This window comes from Rhinichthys klamathensis, unplaced genomic scaffold (assembly GCF_029890125.1).
Source record: "Rhinichthys klamathensis goyatoka isolate OS25496 unplaced genomic scaffold, OSU_Roscu_1.1 h1tg000396l_1, whole genome shotgun sequence".
NCBI lineage: Eukaryota > Metazoa > Chordata > Actinopteri > Cypriniformes > Leuciscidae > Rhinichthys > Rhinichthys klamathensis.
This window is the reverse complement of record NW_026606898.1, coordinates 527,377-550,852: the sequence shown is the minus strand read 5'-3', so window position 1 is coordinate 550,852 and position 23,476 is coordinate 527,377. Positions and strand designations below refer to the sequence as shown.

The 23,476-nt window shown below is 38.5% G+C and overlaps 1 protein-coding gene across 6 annotated transcripts in view; it reads left to right on the top strand.

Moving 5' to 3' along the window:
• The window catches only part of plekha1b (pleckstrin homology domain containing, family A (phosphoinositide binding specific) member 1b), a 58,173-nt gene extending 50,666 nt beyond the window's left edge, over window positions 1-7,507 (top strand). Inside the window, exons 11-13 of one of the 6 annotated variants that reach the window (XR_008803853.1) lie at window positions 1,757-1,846; window positions 6,520-6,631; window positions 6,815-6,954. Coding sequence is in view for 5 of the 6 variants with exons in the window: in XM_056234498.1 (XP_056090473.1) it covers window positions 1,757-1,846; window positions 6,815-7,117 (393 nt within the window). In the remaining variant the exon portion in view is untranslated. Of the gene's footprint in view, window positions 1-1,756; window positions 1,847-2,832; window positions 2,904-6,519; window positions 6,632-6,814 lie in introns of all 6 variants that reach the window. The other 5 variants (XM_056234500.1, XM_056234499.1, XM_056234502.1 and 2 more) reach the window with 5 other exon arrangements.
• The last annotated feature ends 15,969 nt before the right edge of the window (window positions 7,508-23,476 follow it).

The following is a 23,476-nucleotide window of genomic DNA, read 5'->3' as shown; positions in this document are numbered from 1 at the left end:
TGGAAGAATAAATGTTAATGCATAACTTTTCCACCTAGAACAGACCACAGTGGTCTGTCTGGTTTTCTGTCTATGCTTGCCTTCCTGTCTTGGTTGCAGTTGACAGCCGATGGCCATCTTTCAGCCAATAGAGCACAAACGAGGGCCATTGACGTCTAAAACAGGACAGAAGACAAGGCAATTCTCCTCTTGTTAGCAGTATCATTAATGGCTGAAAAGCTTCGTTTATATTCATCTGAGGAGGCCAGGTAGGTTTTGCTAGCAGAAATCAGCCTCTTGATCATCTTCCCAGGACTATCACCTTCAAGTTTCCCCAACTTATACTCCTCAATAGAAGCTCTGGTGGGTACTCCAAGATGCTTCCTTTTCACCGTACAGGACAAGGGAATTACGGTCTTTGGGCCAACAGGAAGGTTTGAGTGGTGTCAGAAGCTCAGTAATCTGAGTCAGAGAGATTATAAATGGCAGCCTGAAGGAACTGCACCTAGTTGATATTCTCCTTGGTGGCTTCTAGTGAGAGTCCATTGACCATGCATGATGTCATCCTCACTTCTGCCTTTGCTGGTGTTGTTTCCATGGTCTCCAGGATCTCCATAGACAAACGAGTCCACCAACTGGCATCAGGTGTGTTTCGATTTTGCAGATTCATGGAGAGGCTTTGTAACTCACGCAGCACATCTTTCATCAGTGCAAGGTCTTTAACAAAACTGTGCTGCTGAGTTTCCTCAATAGTCCACTGCATTTTCACCGATCCAAATTAGTGCAGGAAACAGACGCATTCTGCATTTGTGTGGAAAGTGCTGGAAAGTCCTGCCAAACAGCTCTGGCAGTGTTGAAACTGATGACAACTCAGCGAATGGAGAAAATCTGCCCAATCTTCAGCAGTGAGATTTTTACATGAGTGGCAGCATCAGAGCAGTCTGGCTTTTTCTTTTAGATTGGTGGTAAACTACATCCAGTTACAGACTTGCATGCATTGTGTCCCAACTCTAGATTGTGTGCAAGACAATGAATGCCGTTCAGTAAAGAGAAGTCTTTTGTCAACTTTGCAATCAGCCCACTCTCTTTCTGTCATGACTGATGCTCCATCTGTGGAAATGCTGATCAGGTGTGATTTTAAATATTCATTATCCAAACCTGCTGTCAAAAGGGTCTTCTTAAGAGCTTGATACAATGGCTCTGCTGTTGTTCCTTTATCTAGCTCTACAAGATCAAGGAAAATGCTTTCAATATCCTCTCTGCCTGTCACACCTGCTCTCAAGTAAATGAAATAGATTTAGACAAAATTACATTTCATCAACTGTCAAACTCACAAAAGAATCATCAGACTTCAATGCAGATATCATTGACTTTTTCATTTTAGTGGCAATGTGTTTAATCATGGCGATACAAGTATGATCTGATTGGTGTGAAGGGCCCATTCGTTTTTCATTTATACATGCAATACATCCAATTTTGTTTTCATTGATGCACAGCCATTGGGTGTATTGTTTCCTCTATACTTTAGGGCAGAAGGAACGCCTCCTAGCAACCAAAAATACAGCAACCCAGCGACCTCCAGGCTCTAGCAATATATATTTTTTGGCATTTTTCTGGTCATTTTAATCAGAGGTGGTAATTAGTCTCAAAGGTTTGAGAGCCACTGATGTAAATAATTTCAAGCATGAATAAATGTTTTAATTGATTGTTTTTTAATCATATTTACAAAATGTTTTAACATAAAAACATTAAAGCTGTCTGTATTTTTCTGTCTCAGTCGAACAGCCCAGAGGAGATGCACGGCTGGATCAAGGCTATCTCTGGGGCCATAGTGGCCCAACGGGGTCCTGGACGCTCAGCAGCCTCTGTAAGGATTTACTTTGTTTAGTGGCACATTCTGAGTTCTCAGCCGATTTGTGCTCTTCTGGATTGATTTGCCATTTGTGACGTGTTTTGTAACCACCCACACTCTCCATGTCCTGCCCAACCAAATTTCAAAATGTCCCTTATTTATGTTGGCCGATGGAACAACCAAAGTTCTTAAAAGGATAGTTCACCCTAAATCTAAACCGTTGTTATTATCCACTCAAAAACTGGCCTAATTTACCAGACGACATACATTACTATACCCTCTTTGTGTCTGTCTCTTGGGCTTTTCACACTTAAAATAGCTCATTCTAAATCCTAGGTAAACGGAATCCTGTGTTATCTTGCTTCACATTTCACATCACTTATAATTTACCTAGGGTTAACAATTAAACCTGGGTATTAATAAGCTGCCGTTTCACACTTTACATTCTTAAACCCTGGGTTAACAATCGTATTTTTATGTGGTGTCGGTGTCGCTGATTAGCTCAACGGCTCATTTTAAAATCCTCTGACATTTGGTAAGACATCTCATGATAACTTTCGTTAACTCTACAATAAGTAAATCCATTTCACCAGCTAATTACTCCTCGACAGCGATGCCATAGAAATAAACAGAGCTACTGCAAAAACGGAAGTTCAGACAATATTCTAAAGATGGCTGCATGCTTGTTTCTCTGGCGCATAAGGTCTATAGAATAACACAAGATGCATCACTCGTATTGTTTTGAATGGGGAAAAGTGCAACGCTCAATATGGCGGAATAAGTCACGCCTTCTAAATAAGAGCCAATCGCTGATTGGTAAAGTCATCGCGTCACTGCAGCTGCCTTTAGAAGCTCCGGTTCCTAAAGAAACATTCAGACATTTCATAGATGGCCGCCGAGTGAAATTACTTGTCTTAACCCAGGGTTAAGTGCAGTGTGAAAAGCCCTTTTGTCTCTTGTTCTTCCGTGTCCGTGCCTAATGAATGTGCGCTGTGTTGCAGATGCGTCAGGCCAGACGGCTCTCAAACCCTTGTATACAGAGGTATACATCCTGCAATGGTGAATGCAGCACGTATGTGTTGAGATCAAACCCCACGCGCTTTGTCCCTGTTTGTTTGCACTCAGCCCCCTGCTTAGAGTTTAGAGGCTTGTAGACTTTGAACAAGATCTGAGCAGGGTAGAGCTGCCTCACCTAAACAATCCAACCTCGCAGTCCAACCCCGCACTCATGCTAGAGTGACCTTTGACACCCATCATCCCCATTCACTCTTTTAATATACTTTCGGTACATCCATACTAAACATCTCATCCACTCATCTGATTACCCACACTTCTCTCTAGGGCTCAGTAATGCAACTATTTGATAATGGTGATTTACAGAGAGACATTTGAATGTTTTACTAGAGTAAAAAAACGAAATAAAAAATTGATTCTTTTTTTTAATATGTAAGTTAATTTCTTAATATTTTAGTAAACAGATGAAAGACAATTCTGTATGCAAATAGAATGCCAGAGACATTTAAGCCGCTTTTCCACCGAAAACACCATTCGCATTGCTTAACAGTTCCATTCCGTGCCGATCCGGCCCAGCCGGTACGGATATGGTCTCATTTTCCACTGTGGGACTGATTACAGAGCTCTTTGGAATGTAATACAAATGCGTCAGTCGTTGCCTTGTTAACACAAGAGTTTACAGATGGTATGAGATGTAAAATAGCGACAGCATTATGGAGGATCATCAGATATTTCTTTTAATTTGAACTCGTGTTAACTTCGTTCAAATAACGCGCTTGGCCAGCTATTGAGAAACTGGCAGCCAGGCAACAGACAAGTGACCAATCCTGAGTGGCGATGTCACTTCACACATTCTGCCGTGCCGAACCAAGCTCAAGTGGAATTGAAAGGACATTCGTTCTAAAGGTTCTGAATTGTAAAATGCTGTTTGTAATTTTAGGTCTTTTATTATTTGGCTGGAATGGCCAAATTTTCATAATCATTAGCAACATTTCTTCCTCAAATACTGTACAGTATATATTATCAAATCTATATCGAATTGTATTCATTATATTGAACCCTAACTCACATTTATCTTTACTTCTATTTACTTACATTTTACAATCCATTTCATAACCTCACCTGCTTTTACTTTAAAACTGTCTTTGATGTTTGATGTTACAGGGATCTATTCTAGTTTTGGAATGTCAAAATCTTAATACTAGTGAAAAGAGATACAAGTTTGTTTAATTAAATTGTAATGCATGGTGGGAATGGTGAATTCCACATAGGTGATATGAGAGAATGAATCTAGCACATTTTATTGGACACAAAGGTTTTTACTATTGTGTGTCAGTCAGTTTTTACTAGTGTGTCAGTCAGACTGACATCTAAAACAGGAAATAGCATAATCGCAGCATAGATTTTTTTTCTTTTAAACTGAATAGGCTCGGCATATATTGAATGGATTTTGATAACAAAAAACAGCAACATGCACAAAAAAAATCAGAAGTGTAATTTTTTTAAAAATCAGATATGTTGTAAAAATATCTGGACTCTATTCTCATCAGTGGTCTAGAAAAAGCTCTTTTATTCTACATAGTGGCAACCATGTTGAGGTCACTAACCAGCCTTGAACCAAGTTTATAAACACACATTTTAGATGAACGCACCCAATGAAGATGAAACAGCCAGCAAAAATAAAAATGACTTGAGTGCACCTTTTTAAGGATAATTCAGTAAAACATGTCATAATTTACTCACACTCATTTTGTTGATTTGAATATGTGTGAACTTCCACATAAGACAGCAAGTCATACAGGTTTGGAGTGACAAATTTCATTTCTGGCTAAGCTATCCATTTGTGAAAAAGAAGTGCACTTAAAGGGTTAGTTCACCCAAAAATGAAAATTCTGTCAGTATTTACTCACCCTCATGTTGTTCCAACACTGTAAGACCTTCGTTCATCTTCGGAACACGAATTAAGATATTTTTTATGAAATCTGAGAGCTGGATCACTCCTCCATAGGCTTCTTAAGGGATCGAAACTGGCCGGCCCAAAAGTTATTAAAGACATCGTTAAAATAGTCCAAGTGACTACAGTGGCTCAATCTTAAGTTTATCAAGCGACGAGAATACTTTTTGTGCGCAAAACAAAACAAAAATAACGACTTTATTTCAACTATTCATTTCCTTCTCTTTGGGCCTCTAGTCAGTTAACGTAGTGTGATTCCGTAGAGCTACGTCACACGTAGGCTCACTATTGGCCGACGCTGGTCATGTGCGTGATGCGTGTGACGTACAACAACAGAAGCTTACGCTATTACACTAGTGAACTGACTCGAGGCCCACAGAGAAGGAAATGAATAGTTGAAATAAAGTCGTTATTTTTGTTTTTTTGCGCACAAAAAGTATTCTCGTCGCTTGATAAACTTAAAATTGAGCCACTGTAGTCACTTGGACTATTTTAACGATGTCTTTCATAACTTTTGGGCCGGCCAGTTCCAATCCCTTAAGAAGCCTTTGGAGGAGTGATCCAGCTCTCAGATTTCATCAAAAATATCTTAATTCGTGTTCCGAAGATGAACGAAGGTCTTACGGGGTTGGAACAACATGAGGGTGAGTAATTACTGACAGAATTTTCATTTTGGGGTGAACTAACCCTTTAATTGTATTGAATGTGCACTTGTAGTGTACTTAAAAATTTTAAGTAGATTAAAAAAACTCTACTGCTAATATAATATTAATTAAATGAAGTGTATTAAAGAGAGTACTGTACTTTTTCTTAACACACTTTTAAGTACACCTTTCAAAGGTGAACTTTGCAATATTGTAAAATTATGCAAATAATGTCGCGTACATTTTAAATCATAATGTAATAATCTTTTTGTCATGCTTTAAAGAAATACACTTAATGTGATGTGTTATACTAAAGCACATGTAAAGTAATTGGTTATAATTTTAACTGCAGTGTGTTATTTGATGTTTCATAGTTTTAAAATATATTTTAAATGTACCAAATCGCAACTTCAGCACTGCAAATGTGTAGCTACAAATATATGTAAAAACATGACACACATTTTAATATAAATTACAATAAAGTATATTTTAGTTTACCATAAATACCTGTACACTGAAATCATATTTCAAAGTAGAAGTACTGTAGAAGTAATTATAAAATGACTACATACAAATATGTAAGTCCTACTTAAGTTATATAAGACTATAACTATAATACGTTTTTATTTAATTCCAAATAACATTTAAGCAGTTAAGTGCCTTAAAACATTACATTCAGTTTGCACTTATTATTCATAATAAGTACTCTTTTTAAAAGTATACCAAAGTGTACTTCTTCTTTTAATCTTAAGGCCTGTTCACACCAACACAAATGTGCGCCAGGAAAATTCAGACCTATTTTTGCATACTATTTGTCTGTTCATATCAATGTGGGGGGAAAAACAACAGATGGGCTGAATGAATACGCAAATTCACTCTAAGACAGTATGCATGTAAATGTTCGTGTCAATCTGAACAGACGCATTAACAACTGTTCGTTCAAATAAAAATGCGAACATTCGACTTGGTCTGAACAGACTATTAGTTTTGAACTTTTTATGTTGAATCCTTGTCCTGTCTGTGACTTCCTCTAATGCCGTTTTAGCTGATGTCCACCTCTCATTCTTTCCTTTCAGAGATTAAATGTGACACTGAGACACTAACAATGCAAAAACGAGCCCTTCTTCTGCACTACCAGCTGCCCTGTTCCTGCTATATCCCAGAATGATCTACAGCTTGCCACTTGCTGTAACTTTCACTACCACTGTTTGCTGTCGTGACCCATGTCCTAAACTGCACTAAACTTCCTGCTGTACCTTTCTTCACCTACTCCTTGTTCTTGAGTTTTTGCTCCGTCTTCCCTCTCTCCCAAAGCCGTTTTCTCTGACCCGACTATTGCTGCAATCTATAACCGTTACTCAATCTCTGCAGGAGCACGCTGAACCCACCTCCACGTTCTACTACAGCGAACCGTGTCTCCCAACTCCTCGCTCACCCCTCCCCACCGAACTCCATTACCCAGAATGCCGTTCCCCCTCGGGCTCTCAGCATGGCGTGGGAGGGGCCAGACCTGAACAGCTTGCCGCCTGGGGCCCGAGCGCGCCTGTCGCTCCAGGAGACGCCCCAAATCTTCAAGTAAATGTTGATGACTCGTCGCCATGGCAACGGAGAAGCAAAGTAATCCAGCCTCCGGTTTGCCCTAAAGATAAAGAGCGGCAAGTTACCGAGGTGTAACAATGTACTTGGTATATTACACACACATCACAACAAACTATTGACGTCAAAATCAGAACAGGGACTCGAGCCCAGTGCATCATGGGATATGGAGGACTATGGAATTTGGAGTTTTCCGTGGTCATTCTCAAGCCTTTCAGAAGACGTGTGCACTATAACACAGATTTATAAACCAGACAATTTGTTAAAGAGGCTATATGGATGAATTTACATGTATTAATCACTTTTTTTATTGCCAATGTTTGAACAGCTTGTAACGAAACTTAAAAAATGAGACCTTCCCTAATTTCCTAGGTTGTCTATGAGAGCCTGTAAACGTTTTTTTATGCGAAGGACTGGGAACGTGTTTGCTGGGAAAATCAAAAGGATGTGACGTTTAAGCCCAAAGTATACTTAGGCCGCCCCCCATTCTGCAATGGTCCGCACACTGTCCATGTGATGTCTTTTTCGTCATCAGGCCAATTCTTGTGTCCGCACGGACGGTACTACAGCGCATGTGCGAGTGACTTGAGTGCTTGAAAGTACATCTAGTCCACTAGAAAATGTGCACATGGCAAACACGTCTTTCCACACTCATGACTAAAGGAGGATACTTTCAAAGCGCACTATCTAGTGGACTGCTGTTTTTAAGTGCTCAAGTCACTCCCACATGCTCTGTTGTGCGCGCACCGTCCGTCCGCGGACCCTCCTGATGGACAGTGCGTGGACTGTCGCGGTAGGTGGACGGCCAAAGTATACTTTGGGCTTTACGCTCACTCTCTTGAGCCTCTCTTCTGTTCTATGACGCATGAAATAAATGCTTATACAATGTTCAGGATAATGCTGAAAGAGCTATTCTGTACTGTTATATCAATGTGTCATGCAAAGAAAAGGGATTAATTCAAACTATAGTCTCACATAGTCAGATCTATATAGTCCATAGTCTCAAATATAGGCCTACTTTATAATCAAACTACATCATAACAGTGTAATTATTAGGGTGTGATGAGACGCTTATCTCACGAGACGAGACAAGACGAGATTTTTGCACAATATTTTATAGAAATCCTCAATGACAAAATTCATGACTGGAAAAATAGTCTGCAGGTGCATTTTGAAATGTTTTAACTATTTAATTGATTGATTTGTTTATTTAAGTGTCAAACACCCTGGTGCCCAGCCCTCATGGGCTTATTAGACTCTACAGTAATAATTTCACAAATATCTCCAAGTAGCCACGTGACATGATAACACAGAACCCAACATAGCATAACTAAACCACTAAAAATAAGTACACACACAAATAAAGATGGCTTTTCATATGGGATAAAAAATACTTTTCCTAATACCTAATAAACTTAATCTTGTAATGAATGTCATTTCAGTTCTACTTTGAGTATGAATTATCAAATGCATTGAAAGACAACAATATACAAGCACTGTAAAAGGTTTTGCCACAAACTCAACTGACTGGCTTTTCTCCTGTATGATTTCACATGAGTCTCTTCAGATTCCCCCTTCCATATGTAAAGCGCTTTGAGTACCCAGAAAAGCGCTAGACAAATGTAACGAATTATTATTATTATGAATTATGAGCTTCCAGAACTTCTGATTGAGGCTGTGTGTGTGACCTCCTAATTGAACTCTTCCACAAATTGAACATAGAAATAAAAACAGTATAAATAGTGCAAGTGCAACCATAATCAAAGTACTCTCCCAGTATTCAAAGTGCAAACAGAGACCAGAGCCACAACTACACAGCCCAGAGATGGGTCTGATATTGGGAGACAGGCTTGCATGCAGCCTAATTTGCGCGCATCAGGGAGCTTGCGTTTTACTTTCACTTTTAAATTCGTCATCGTGAAAAATCGTGTTTGTCGTATTTGTCGTGTATTTGTCGCGTACTCCGTAGGGGCAGTGCTGAGGGCGCATTCTACAAGATATGGGGACGTTCACACAGAACGCGTTTTTACGTTGTAAAACGCGAGATGCTGGCAGTGGATTGGGGGGGAAAACGCAAGGTCTCGAGACGCTTTTTTAAAAAGTTGATAGAACTGAAATTAAAAGAACTGATTTTAACTTCCGCGTTTTTAGAATCTTGGCACGATATCTCGTCACACCCCTAGTAATTATTAATTACCTCAACTGTCCACATGATGCCGGTGAATTGTAGTGCTTGTGCAAACATATTTACATCGCTAGGACGAAAAAGACCTTCGCCGTGAGTATATCAGGGCGTTGAATCACATTCAGTCTCTTGTACGTCACATGCGCACGAGTGCGAGCATGAGCAATAAGTTGCTGGCTGCAGTTCACGCAACGGCCACCGGTGTCGCTAATAACAAAGGTTTCTGAATTCTACATATAGCCCCTTTAAAACAAAACGTTCATACCAATAGCCGGTAATTATTTTCCCGTTATGGCCAATAAGCGATATTATGGCTAATATTATAAATCTATTGTGTTTTCCCCCTTTTTTTTCCCTAAAATACTATGTACACAAAGTGAATTCACTTGTTTCAAGTGAAATCAGGCATCAAAACACTTAACGTATGATCGAAAAAATGGATGTTTAATACTTTTGCAAGGCTATATGGTTTAAACTGGGAAATATATTGTTTGAATAAAATAAGGTATTTATTTAAAAAAAATCTACATATAAGTTCTGATTGATTTCATTTGAATTATTCTGGTGCTTTTACATCCTTTTTGTTGGGGTACAAGTTTAGTCTTTTCCCTACAGCAACATATTCCTCCTTTAGAGGCCATTGATCCTTGGTGGTCTTGTTTATTGTCAATTGAATTTTCTTTTCTTTTTTGAATGCTTTATGTATAAATTGAATTGGACTTTGTGATAGTGTTTGACCACAACGACATAGAAATAGCTTTTACTGATATGTTTCATAATGCTGTAGAGAATGTTTGTGTTGTTATTATATTTCAGTGTAACATACTGCCACTCTTATGGCAAGGTAAAGCTCTCTTTTTAGTGGCACTTATGTTTATCAGATGCATGTGAACGCATGACTCTATATTTCTACACAGAGAAACACTCGAGTGATGTTTGATAAACCGGTTAGGCAAAACGGTTTAATTTGTTAACAATGGTCAATGCATTACACAGGCTATCACAAACTAATGATGAACGGTAATTTTTCACAATCGAGATAAATATTAATTATAACCTTTCAATAAATGTTTGTACTTGAAATGTTTTTTGAGTTTTCAACTTGAAATGTATTTATGCAGAATTAGCAGAACATTAATAAATGCTGTGAGTATTTTTTTTGTTGTTAGTTCCTGATACCTAATGCATTAAATATTGTTAACGAATTGAACCTAAAGTATTACCAACAACGCACAGGCATCCGCAAAATGCAGCTGTATGGACCCTTTTCACAGACTGGTCATGCATTTCCACAATTATTAACATTGTAATTCTAATTAATTATAAGTTTTTAATATATATAAATCATGTACACTGTGTTGCCTTGGCAATAAATAACAAAAGTTGCTGATGCGTGAATGTTTCTACAATGGCTGAGGAGTGACGGCAAATTGTATTTCTCTCTTCTGATCATTGTAATCAATCTCGTGTTTTTTTCTTCTTCTTCTTTTATTGATTTTTTTTTATGTTTGCTATTGGAGCAAATGGGAATACAAAAATGATATTTGTTTTAGTTTATATTCACCACTATAGAAGTTTACCCAACTATTACGACTTCCCTGGATATGTGAAAAGGGTCCATATGTTAGTATTAGTGTGAATGAAAACAGATTCAGTGACTCCAATTATATATAATGTATGTTGTTTGATTGTGGGTTCATATACTGCACCCTATTGTATGTATTTGTCTTGTATTTGGCTGGAAAAATTATTAACTTTTTTAAACAAGTCTAAATAATGTCTTTGCTTGTCTTTTAAGGTTAGGATTTGAGTCATGGTTAGTCTATAATAATTAGAATCAAACGTATTGAGATTAGTGTGTGCGTGCGTGTGTGTGTGTGTGTGTGTGTGTGTGTGTGTGTGTCCAAGAATAGCTACCCTACATTATGAGGACATGAGAAATGTTTGGTCCCCATAAGGAAACCAGCTTATAAATCATACTAAGTAATGTTTTTTTTTTTTATACTGAAAGTTTTCTGTGATGGTATAGGTTTATGGTTAGGGGATAGCATATACAGTTTGTACAGTATAAAAATCATTATGTCTATGGAAAGTCCCATCAAATATGAAAACAACGTGTGTGTGTGTGTGTGTTTGGCTATACGTGTTAGGGCCAAATGTCCTCACTTTATAGGGAAATATTTTGATGACTGCCTAGTGAGGACATTTTACTGGTCCGCACTAGTTAAAAAAGCGATATAAATCGACCAAAACAACTTTTTATTTAAATCTAGTGTTTTGCACATGTGTCTGTGATGGGTAGGTTTAAGGGTTTTGTTAGGCCATAGATTAACCTCATTTAAAATCAATGTTAAATAATATAAATGTTTTCTGAGCACCAAATTAGCATTAGAATGATTTCTGAAGGTTCATGTGACACTGAAGACTGAAGAATTGGCTGTTGATAAATTACAGAAATAAATGACATTTGAAAATATATTAAAATTGAAAACCGTTCTTTTAAGATTTAATATTTTCTGCAATTATTATAGTATTTTTTTAATATATTAGGAAAGTATGCAGAAAATATTAAACAATATACAATATGGCATTATTAGCAGATATTTATTTGAATACAATATAGGCTACGCTACAACAAATGATATACTGTGAGCCTCATTCATGCATGAATCTGTTTTCTGATAGAACACTTTGACTTTTGCAAGGCGCCTTGTCTAGCAGCTGTTTGCTACTGTAGTTACCTTTTCAATAAGCAGGTAAAATTCATGACACTAAAATATTCAAGTAGGCCTGTGTAGGAAGTTTACGTTATACATTTGTATAGGCAGACTTCCGACATAAAACTGATTATAGCTTGGTAATATTTCCAAGATGGCTGCACGGTGACTCAAATGTTAAGATGTCATCAGCAATCCAGTTCTTGTAGATCAGTGCTTGAGCCCAGGCTATATGTATTACAGAAACATCCTACCTCAGAATCATATCCTAACCAAATTTCACGCTCTGTTCCAGACTGTTCATTAAAGTAGAGCTTTGTGAAGCAGCTGATCATGACACGGTCATTACTAAAAAATCCAGTGTTGTATAAGATCAGCTCATTCGGATTCAAGTCCAGGCTGAGAAGATTTAAATAATTTACACCACATTTACATTACATGGTTCAAGTGACCCAATTCCATTTTTTTTCTCCCATGTGGCACAGATAGCATATGACCCGCGAACGTGTAAGCAAGAAAAACCTTGAGACACCAATGTTTTACTTGACCTTTAAAGATGGTGCGGAAAGCAAAAGCTTGTACAGTATTATCATTTCGCCTGCGTCCATTGCAAACCGCGCCATTTTTACTTCCTTTTCAGCAGAAGCTTTTCCATGTCAGTAGGCTATGGGTTATTTCGCCAAGTGTATAGTGTAAATGCAGATACCAGATATGGGTCACTTTTAAATTGGATATAGTCAACCAATCGAAATTGGGCATCAAGACCTGCAGTGTAAATGTGGTCTTAGGTCAGAGCATCTACAAAACAGCAAGTCTTGTGGGGTGTTCCAGGTATGCAGGGTCTACCTACCAAAACTTCCCTTTACCTTGGGGAAAGATGGGAGCAGGATGCACTGTGGGAAGGTCGGTGGAGGCAGTGCTATACTCAGGACAATGTTCTGCTGGGAAACCTTGGGTCCTGGCATTCATGTGGACATAATTTTGACAGTACCACCTACCTAATAACTTGAAAAGCACGTACACCCTTCATGGCAAGGATGTTCCCTGATGGTAGTGGCCTCTTTCAACAGGATAATGCATCCTGCCACACTGCAAAAATTGTTCAGGAATGGTTTGAGGATTATGACAAAGAGTTAAAGGCGTTCCCTTGGCCTACAAATCCGATCCATTGAGGCGCCACCTCGTACTTGCAGGTCTTTGTGATAGACACCACAGGACATGTTCAGAGGTCTTGTGGAGTCCAATAAAAAATGTGTGTGTGTGTGCAGGGCCGGATTATCCATAGACGGGATTGGGCGAGTGCCCTGGGGCACCAGCCAATAGGGGGGCACCAAATGATTAAGAGAATAACTAAACCTTTAAAATAACAGTTAATGATAACATATATACAGAGAGAATATAAAATATGCATATAAATAATTGCAATTGGGTCAGGTCACAGTGTAGCCTATTTCTTCGATATGAAGAAAAGACAGAGACATCATCGGCATCACCAGCAGAAGCCACTAGCAGCGAAAAATGCCTCAACCGATACTCAAGCAGCAGCTAATGTTGTGAGCAAAGGCGGTAGCCTAACACAAAGTCTAGAAAAAGTTGTTCTGCTAAAGGTAAGGCTTATTTACCATTATTTCTGGGCAAATAGGCTACTGTATGTGACGCTGTTGTCGAGTTGAAATTTGGAACGGTTTTCTCTTTTAGCTGGTTGCTTAGTTAGAGATGCTTATTACATGCATAACTTTTGTTTCAATCGGACTGAATTTATTCCGATTGATGAATCTGAATGTTATGTTTACATGAACGCTAAATGTGATCGGGTTGATGTGCGCGTTAATACGCAAGCTTAAAATCGGAAGAGGTAATGTTAGTAGGCTATAGGCCTACTGTGCATATTCGGTTGTTAAGTCTGACGTCACGCGTGACGTTTAGCCTCTTCCGGGCCCAAGCGCTCCGCTCGTCCACTCCAGATCCTAGACTAAATAAACCCTTTTCTTAAGGGCTTTTTTCGCTTCAGTGCCAGTGGGTGTTACTAGGGATTAAGGGATAGCACCCACTGGCGCCAAAGTTTCTTCATTCGTTTAAGATTTGTTACTTACCTTATCAACTGCAGCCATTTTCTCTTATCTTTCTCGTCACAGGGAAAGCGGTAGAATGACAGTTGAATGTCACTTGTTTTTTAACTCCGATCTATTTAAACAACACGAGAACACGTTAAAACTCGGGCGAAAGCGGTAGGTAGGTAGAGAGGACCCGGCCTTTGGACCCGGAAACAGTATTATCGGAGAGTGGTTACGTCACGACTTAACAACCGGATACCCATCTCCTACATTGGTTCTCTATTTGTTTTAAACAGCAGGCTTAATATTTATCCATATCTGGTCATAATTTGGGGACAATGAGCACATGAACCGTTGTTGTACCGTGTTGCTTATATTTATCAGTAAAATGCCCCTCCCTTCTCGCGCCCAAAACCAGTCGTCTCTGGGTGATAATCCGAAAAATGACTGGTGGGGCATTGTCCTGCTCCACTTCACAGACGCTGAGTGAAAGGAGAATTTTAAAATGACGGGACACTTGATTTTATGACACTTTATTGTACAGGAAGAACATTTCGAGCGTCATACGTCATTACGCTATTTCAACGTCATTGCACATACGCAGTCCTTTCAGTTTCGGTTTTTAATCCGAATAAAAAAAGGAATAACCCACCCCTTTCAATCCGATCGAAATTTGATTCCGATCGAGCTCAATCGGATCAATAAAGGTTGAATAAAAGCTTTTCAGTTCGATTTAGCCGTCAATCCGATTACTAATGGATTTGGTTGCATTTAAATGTTTTGCTGCTGTGCGTCTCTGTGGTGCTGAATTTAGCTGATTCTTGGGCTTGCTTATTTGGTATAATGGTTTTTTTAGACATAAGGTTTTGCATGTAGTCCTCATACATGCCATTTATGATGGAAATAAAGATATTTAGGATGACATGTTCATGTTGCACTAGCATGTGAGTTGTATATGGGGTGGGGGTGGTGGGCACTTAAAATGTGGTCACCCTAGGGCACTGTGTTAATCCGGGCCTGTGTGTGTGCGTGTGTGTGTGTGTGTGTGTGTGTGTAATTTGTTTTGTATTTAAATAACCGAATAGCATCGCATTAGATGGTAAAAGTTAGTTCAGACATGATATATATTTCCAGATACATTTTAGCCCTGTACTGTCGTACCATTTTCATGAAGAAAAACACTCAAGTCAAGGGAGTAAAATCTATATTGATTCATATCATGGACGTCTGAGCTCAGTCCATCTCAACATCCAGAATATGAATATTCCTTTAGCATAGCGGTTGAAGATTGACGCTTCAGTTCTTCAGGCCTGTTCAGCCTTTCTTATGATGTTCATATAGTGCCCTCTGCTGGTTTGCCCCTGTTACTGTACAGTTTCTTATTCACGACTTCGTCGTCACATTAAAAGAGAAAACTACATAACACAACGGTACATTTTAGGGGGCTGTCTTATTTTGATTTGATTGCTTTTTTTAATCTTTCAGTGTGCACTCTCAAAAAAAAAAAGTACCTTTAGGGGCACACCAGCTTGGGGCAGTAGCCTAGCCTTGAAGGAATAGTCCACCCAAACATGTTAATTCTGTCATTATTTACTCATGTCATTACAAACCTCTATGACTTTATGTCTAATGTGGAACATACAATCATATTTTGAAGAATGTTGGTAACCAGTTTTCTACTCTAGTAGGCCTACCTTTGAGTAATATCAACCCCTAAGGTATTTAATTTTAGGGGTAAATAAGGTACAAAGATGTCCCTTTAAAAGTACAGCCCTAAAGGCTCAACCTTTGCACACAAAAAAATTCTGAAAGTGTGTTTGCATTTTTATGGTAAGTTAAATCCATTTTCCTGATCCAAGATCATTAAGAGAATAAAAGAGTGGATTTGACTAATGTAACTGATAAATGGTAGGAGTTCATTAGATTAATGCTATTATATAAATGCTTGCAAAAGGTCTCATGCATATCTTTATAAATCCTCTCATAAAATCCATGAATATTTGTCATAGGAAGGTTTTGGCTATTGCTGCCTTAGGTCATGGCTGATTTTTGGGTATTGATTCTCTGGCCAACACATATGGCTAAATCTCATCTTTGCAGCCATAGTCTGGCGTAGCCTGACCTTCAGACTGACGGCTGAAGGTCTGGAATTCATAGCAGCTTTCTTTGGCCAAGGCCCGCCCATAAAGCCGTTTGACCGACATGTCAAACAACCAATTACAGTTCGTTTCGTTCAGCGTCACGTTTCGGGGCGTGGAAATGTCCCCACAACAACAGACCTGCGTGCAACAAGTCAGTCAGCATAGAAAATCAAAGAAGGAGAAGAAAACTTCAAGAGTCTATGCTGTGAACCTCGCATACTTTTGAGAATCCTACGTTCAGCTGATCTTGATAAATGCTCATTGTCACTCATGTAAACACAACAGTTTTTCTTCCGCAATCACACGTCTGCGCTTTGTTTCCCGGCGGACCGAAAATAAACGCGACACTCGCGCGCCCCGGAAATCCAATAAAATTCAACCAATCAGATGACGACTTCGACATTCCTGAAGTGTTTCCAGTTAAGTGTACCATATGCATCAGACGTTTAGCCAACGTTCCGTCTGAGGCTGAGACTACTGCAGCCATAACACTGCAATGACCAAAAAGTGACAGTTCCTGCTGCCAGTTGGTGGCGCTATGACTTTGACTCACATCCATGTGATCAGCCTCATACAACAAACAGACAGCTGAAGTTTCAATCAATCAATGTATGCATAAGTTAACACTTCCTCTATCTCTTCTTTCACCATAAACGTGTTGCCTCGCCACGGTCAAACCATTAGAGATATAAAAAAATCTGCTTGCAATTAAGCATCCTCAATGTCGCTCCAACGGCTTTCGTAACGTTAATAAATCTTTTATCTGTCATCCATAAATATGATTTCTTCCCGAGTCCCGTCAAATTCTCCACCAACTGTTGAGGTAAAGACAACAACTCCCATGATTCTACGAAATCAAGGGTTCATCAAGCTACGCCTTTGTTTTGAATAAACGACCTCTAGTGGCGAAAAATTACATAGTGTGCCTTTAAGGAAAATAATAGGGCCTTCGCCCTTTTTTTTTAATTGCGACTTTTTATCTCATTGTGGCAAAGCGGAGGACATTTAAAAAAAAAATTATACAATACCGCAAGGGGACCAAAGATCCTATAATCAACACTCGACTACGCCACCTGGAATACACCAGGAAAATAACAGCCCTATACCAGGGCACACAGGTTCGTTGCCAAATGCAGGGGTGAGCAAGGATATGTGGACTAAAATACACAAACAACAAGTCACTTTATTAAAATACAAAAGAACATTAATGAAGACATACAATACCTAATGCCACAGTCGCACTAGTAAACCGTACCAAATAACATTTACTAAAGACACACAGGAGGAAGATGGCCAGCAGAGACACTTTGGATTTCACCCCACACTCAATATCCAACACACACAGTGATAAAATATTAAACACACTACGTGCAAATACACAAAATCAAATTATAACCACGGCCAACCCCTCCCACTCAGCGATCCGGTGAGACAATGGAAAGAAAATACACAAACTACTGAAATACAAAAGGTTCTATACTTGTAAAACAGAAGTACACATTCATAGACCAAAATAACAAATACATTTACTCAGGAACAAAATTAACTCAAGTTTAGACAAAACTCAAAATAAAAATAAAGCAGGCTTCGCCAACAAGACCATTCAATTGAGACCCAGGCAAAGCAGCAGTGCAGTCACATTAGTAGGTTTAAATCCCGTCCTCAAATAAATCACAGGAACCCTTGGACATTGTTGCACCTGCCAAAGATAAGCAACAATTACTTAGGATTGAAAACAAACTAAATTAACTTAAAATCATACATACCACAGGAGGTTTGCAGCAATGTATTACACATCGTCACTCGCCTTATGAGAATGCCGCCGCTTACGAGACAACACACTAAAAACATGCAAGCAATTCAGTCTCCCATTAACAAAGAACACTTTTAAACATACATAACTTACCTAGCAGCTATTTCAAGAGCCAGTGCACACCAGAGAGCAAAACCAGAGGATGCATCAAGCTCTCCTGCCAGCCACAAATATACTAATGTAAACATCTCAATCAGGTTCAAAGTTTGAGGTTCAAAACCAACGCTACTACACCTACCATTACTCACAACATGAAGTTTACAATGGGCAGGACCCATAGTGACGCATACCTGGCCAAGAAACCACTCACATTTTTATACTCTCCAAACTGGGCACTGATAGGCTCACAGAGTTGGCATGACACCAACCAATCACAGCAAAGGCTATACATCACCCTGCTACATTCAGCACTGATAGGCTCACAGGGTTAGCATGACACCAACCAATAACAGCAAGGGTTATACATACCCTGCTACATCATAATTTGGACTTTTTTCTCACAATTGCGAGTTTACATCTTACAATTCAGACTTTCGTACACAATTGCGAGTTTTAAACTCAGAATCGTGAGATAAATTTGCAATTCTGAGAAATAAAGTCTGAGATAAACTGGCACCCCCCTTTTTTTTTGCATAGACATAAAAATCACTATCCAAACTTAAATGGTTGTAATTCAGGAATGCTTTGGAATATAGACCTATGGCTGGTCTTGTTTTGAAGAAGACATTTTCCAGATTATTGCAGAAGTCTAGAAATGATAAAAAATGAAACAGAAAAAAAGTTATATAAGTTTGAGTTTATGAAATGGTGTAATGTAAAAATATAATTATTAATATTTTATATAAAATATATATATTACAAAATATATTTTACTCTAAAACTGCAAGAAAATTAAAGACAGGAATCTGAACAAGTTGTATTCCAAATTTTAGGTTGATATCTAAAAAAATGAGCTTTCAGTAAGATTTTATTTGGGCGCAGTACCCAACTTTTTCACTAGACTCCATTACTGCCCATATAAGGGCGCCTCCATTTTCATCTATGTTTTGAGTGATCTGAAGCATGTATTTCCATAATTTTCATACAATTTATGAAGTAGACATCCTATTCAGAAGTAGTATGGGTGGTTTGGCAGTATTTGATTTGAATTCAACCTCTAATAAATGCATAAAAAGACTACGTTATAGCGTTATAGCTCGCAGCCAATCAGAAATCGAGAATCCATACATTTTTCTTTATATTTAAAACATTTTCAGACCTTTTTTTCTCATAAAATGGAATTGGTGTTATCTTTTGAACTCATGGCATGAAAACAAACTGAGGTTTCTACCAATCTTTCATGATTTTTCGTGTTTATTGTTATTTCAAAATAAAGGCCTAAATACTCCTAATGAATATGAAATATTCTTGTTGCAAATTGATAAATTACTGCTCCTCTGTAATTTATTTTAGATAACAGCCACCAAATATGAAAACTAGAGATTTTAAGCTTTCAAATTATATATAGTTTGGCAATATTACTTTAGGTTTTTACTAAGATATTATTGTTTTAAACATGCAATGGCAAAACAGGTTAAGAGGTTAACTTTTTAATCTTTTATTCAGTGGCTTCAAAAAGCTTTCATACTGTTTGACTTTGGAAATTGATTCATTATAGTTTTAAAACATAGCTAAAGCAAATGACGTGCCATAATTGAAAGTTGCTTGAGTGAAATATGCTCTTTAATGTGAAAGAGTGACTCACTTGTCCTGGGGATTGTTTCAGGAAACTCTGGGAGGAGGTAGGCCCGTTTTCCCGGAATGCTGTGCTCTATCTGACATGAGCCCAGCTACTCTCACATCATAAAGTGGGAAGTGAACAGCCTGATGAATGGATGCAGGGAATATGTGTTTAGTTACAGCACTGAAACACGCAATGCAGAACAGCACGTACGACAAATCTATCTATCTTATCGCTCATGCGTGTGTGAGTCCACATCTGTCCAGATGTGTGAGTCAGTGTGTTTACAGTAGGCCTATGTGTGTAAAATTGCCAACTTTTTACTCAGCTCTTTATGATGAAAAGTGTTTAAGAACTACTGCTCTGGAATGGATCAACACAATATGCAGCTGTGATACGTCTTGGAGAGATTATTGTTTAAAAAGAAACAAATAAAGATTGGGACACCTTCCTGTAGACTCAAGGGAAGTAGCTTGCAATTTATAAAGCAGCCTATTATTTTTAAAGTTTAATCTGCACCTGATTTTCTCTACTTGCTTAGCTTAGGCTACGTTTACACGACAACGATATGCATAAAACGGAGAAGTTTTTCCTTTGAGTTTTCCGTGTACAGACGACACCATTAAAACGATCCCCATTCAAACGGATTCGCGAAAACGACAAAAAAACCTGTATTCTGCCGCCAGGCATTTAGATGGCGATGAAACACTATAGACTGAACAAGTAATGTGCATGTGCATGATGTCATTGTCTTCAGAAGTTTGCGTTTTCAGGCACCCAAGACGCTGCTGTTGTGTGAACGAACGGCCAAAACGCATAAAAAGTTTTACGTTTTTAGTTGAAAACGGTGTCGTGTGAACAGCCCTAAGACTCTCCTCAAAGTGTTTTGCGTGCTTCTTTATTAAGGGCTGTTTACACGACACCGTTTTCAACTAAAAACGGAATACTTTTTATGCGTTTTGGCCGTTCATTTACACGACAACCTGCCTGAAAACGTAAACTTTTGAAAACGGGTTTCAAATTGCAAGTGTAAACGACAAAAACGTGAATCTCTGAAGGCGATGACGTCATGTATTACGTGTTCAGTCTATAGTGTTTCATCGCCATCTAATGGCCTGGCAGCAGAATACAGTGCTTTTAGTCATTTTTGTGGATACGTATGGGGATCGTTTTGACAATGGTGTCGTCTGTACGCAGAAAACTCACAGAAAAAAAGTTATCAGTTTTAAGCATATCGTTGTCGTGTAAACGTACTCTATGTCAATGTCAAGTGATAAAACAATACATTACCATTCAAAAGTTTGGGTTCAGTAAGATTTTTTTTTTTTAAAGAAACATTTTTTTTATATACTTTTATTCAGCATTCAAGGACACATAATAAATGCAGCTTTAATAAGCATGAGAGATAATGCATCTACCCTAAGCTCAGCATGTAACTCATCATTTACTTACAGACATTAAGGATACTTCAAATGTGTTTTTCATTTCCTCAATGGTCTGCCTACACTTTTCGCCTGGTAGATGATTAAGCAGCTGAACAATCCCATTAACCTACATTGTAGGAAAGACCTCAGCCATATCCAATGTAAGACACTGATACACTGAGCACTAAATATTTCTGACTTTATAACTTTTTTCATAACGTCACCATTATACAGGTCATTCATTGCAGACTAGTGAACTAGTCAAGTCAAGTCAAGTCATCTTCATTTATATAGCGCTTTTATCAATGAATTGTTTCAAAGCAGCTTTACAGAGATAAACATATAATTTAAGGTAACAGATTGTTTTGGCGTTATAGCGGTTCTTGAATAATGTTACTTCCAGCTAAAGTTAACTTTGATTGATTCACCTCCGTCGAAATGATCAGACTTTAAACGCGAACCTGTGATTAACGCTGACGGCGTTCACATGCTCATTCAGAATTCTATAGTTATGTGCTTTTTAAAATATGTGCGCAGGTTTGTAATTCATACAACCCAGCCTAAACAAACTACTTTTCTTGCCTATAAATTTTGATACAGAATTTTTTTTATTTTATCACTTCGGGGTACGCGAGCCGGAATTCACAGCGCTTTATCTGTAGAGTGGGAAAGGGATCCTCCATAGGGAGAGGATAGTGGATACTTCAGCACTGCATTGTCATCGGGTCCAGGCGAATCTCCTTCGTCAGATCTGGACACGGCCTGGATCCGGCAGGCTGCGGGAAAACCTCGGGATAAACAAAGACACTAATATTAGCGTAGATGCCATTCTTCTTATGATGTAGCGAGTACATCAAGATTTAAGGGAAGTGTTCCCAGTTCCGGCTGACCTAATCTATGCAGCCTAACATTGAATTTATAGAAGTCTATAATGTATTATGTGTATGCTAGGTCAAAGAGATGTGTTTTTAGTCTAGCTTTGAACTGACAGAGTGTGTCTGCTTCCCGGACAATGGTAGGAAGACTGTTCCAAAGTTTTGGTGCTAAATAGGAAAAGGATCTACCGCCAGCAGTCGATTTAGATATTCTAGGTATTATCAACTGGCCGGAATTTTGAGATCGCAATAGACGTGAAGGACTATAATGCGTTAAGAGCTCGCTCAAGTACTGCGGAGCTAAACCATTTAGTGCTTTGTAGGTAATCAACAATATTTTAAAATGTATACGATGTTTAATAGGGAGCCAATGCAGTGTTGACAGAACCGGGCTAATATGGTCATATTTCCTGGTTCTGGTAAGAACTCGAGCTGCGGCGTTTTGAACTAGCTGTAGTTTGTTTATTAAGCGTGCAGGGCAACCACCCAGTAGAGCATTACAATAATCTAGCCTTGAGGTCATGAACGCATGGACTAATTGTTCCGCATTTCCCAATGAGAGCATATGGTGTAATTTAGATATATTTTTAAGATGGAAAAATGCAGTTTTACAGATACTAGACACGTGGCTTTCAAAAGAAAGGTTGGTATCAAATAGCACACCCAGGTTCCTAACCGACGACGAAGACTTGACAGAGCAGCCATTAAGTGTTAGACAGTATTCTGGGTTATTACGTGTGGAAGTTTTTTGTCCAATAATTAGAATCTCTGTCTTTTCAGAATTTAGTAGTAGGAAATTACTAGTCATCCAATTTTTTATATCAGCTATGCATTCCGTTAATTTTGTGAATTGGTAAGTTTCGTTGGGTTTTGAAGAAATATACAGCTGAGTATCATCGGCATAACAGTGAAAGCTAACTCCATGTTTCCTAATGATATCTCCTAATGGTAGCATGTACAGAGTGAACAGCAGCGGTCCTAGTACTGAGCCTTGTGGTACGCCATACTGAACTTGTGATCGATAAGACATCTCTTCATTTACTGCTACAAACTGATAACGGTCAGTTAAGTATGATTTAAACCATGCTAATGCAATTCCACTAATGCCAACATAGTTTTCTAGTCTATTTAAAAGAATGTTGTGGTCAATGGTGTCAAATGCAGCACTAAGATCGAGTAACACTAATAGAGAGATACAACCACGATCGGATGATAAGAGCAAATCATTTGTGACTCTAATGAGAGCGGTCTCAGTGCTATGGTACGGTCTAAATCCGGACTGAAAATCCTCGCAGATATCATTTCTTTCTAGAAAGGAACATAGTTGTGAAGATACTGCTTTTTCTAATATCTTTGACAGAAAAGGCAGATTCGAGATCGGCCTGTAATTGACTAATTCTGTAGGATCAAGTTGTGGTTTTTTAACAAGCGGTTTTATCATAGCCAGTTTAAAGGTTTTTGGTACGTATCCTAGAGACAAAGATGAATTAACTACATACAGTATGTTG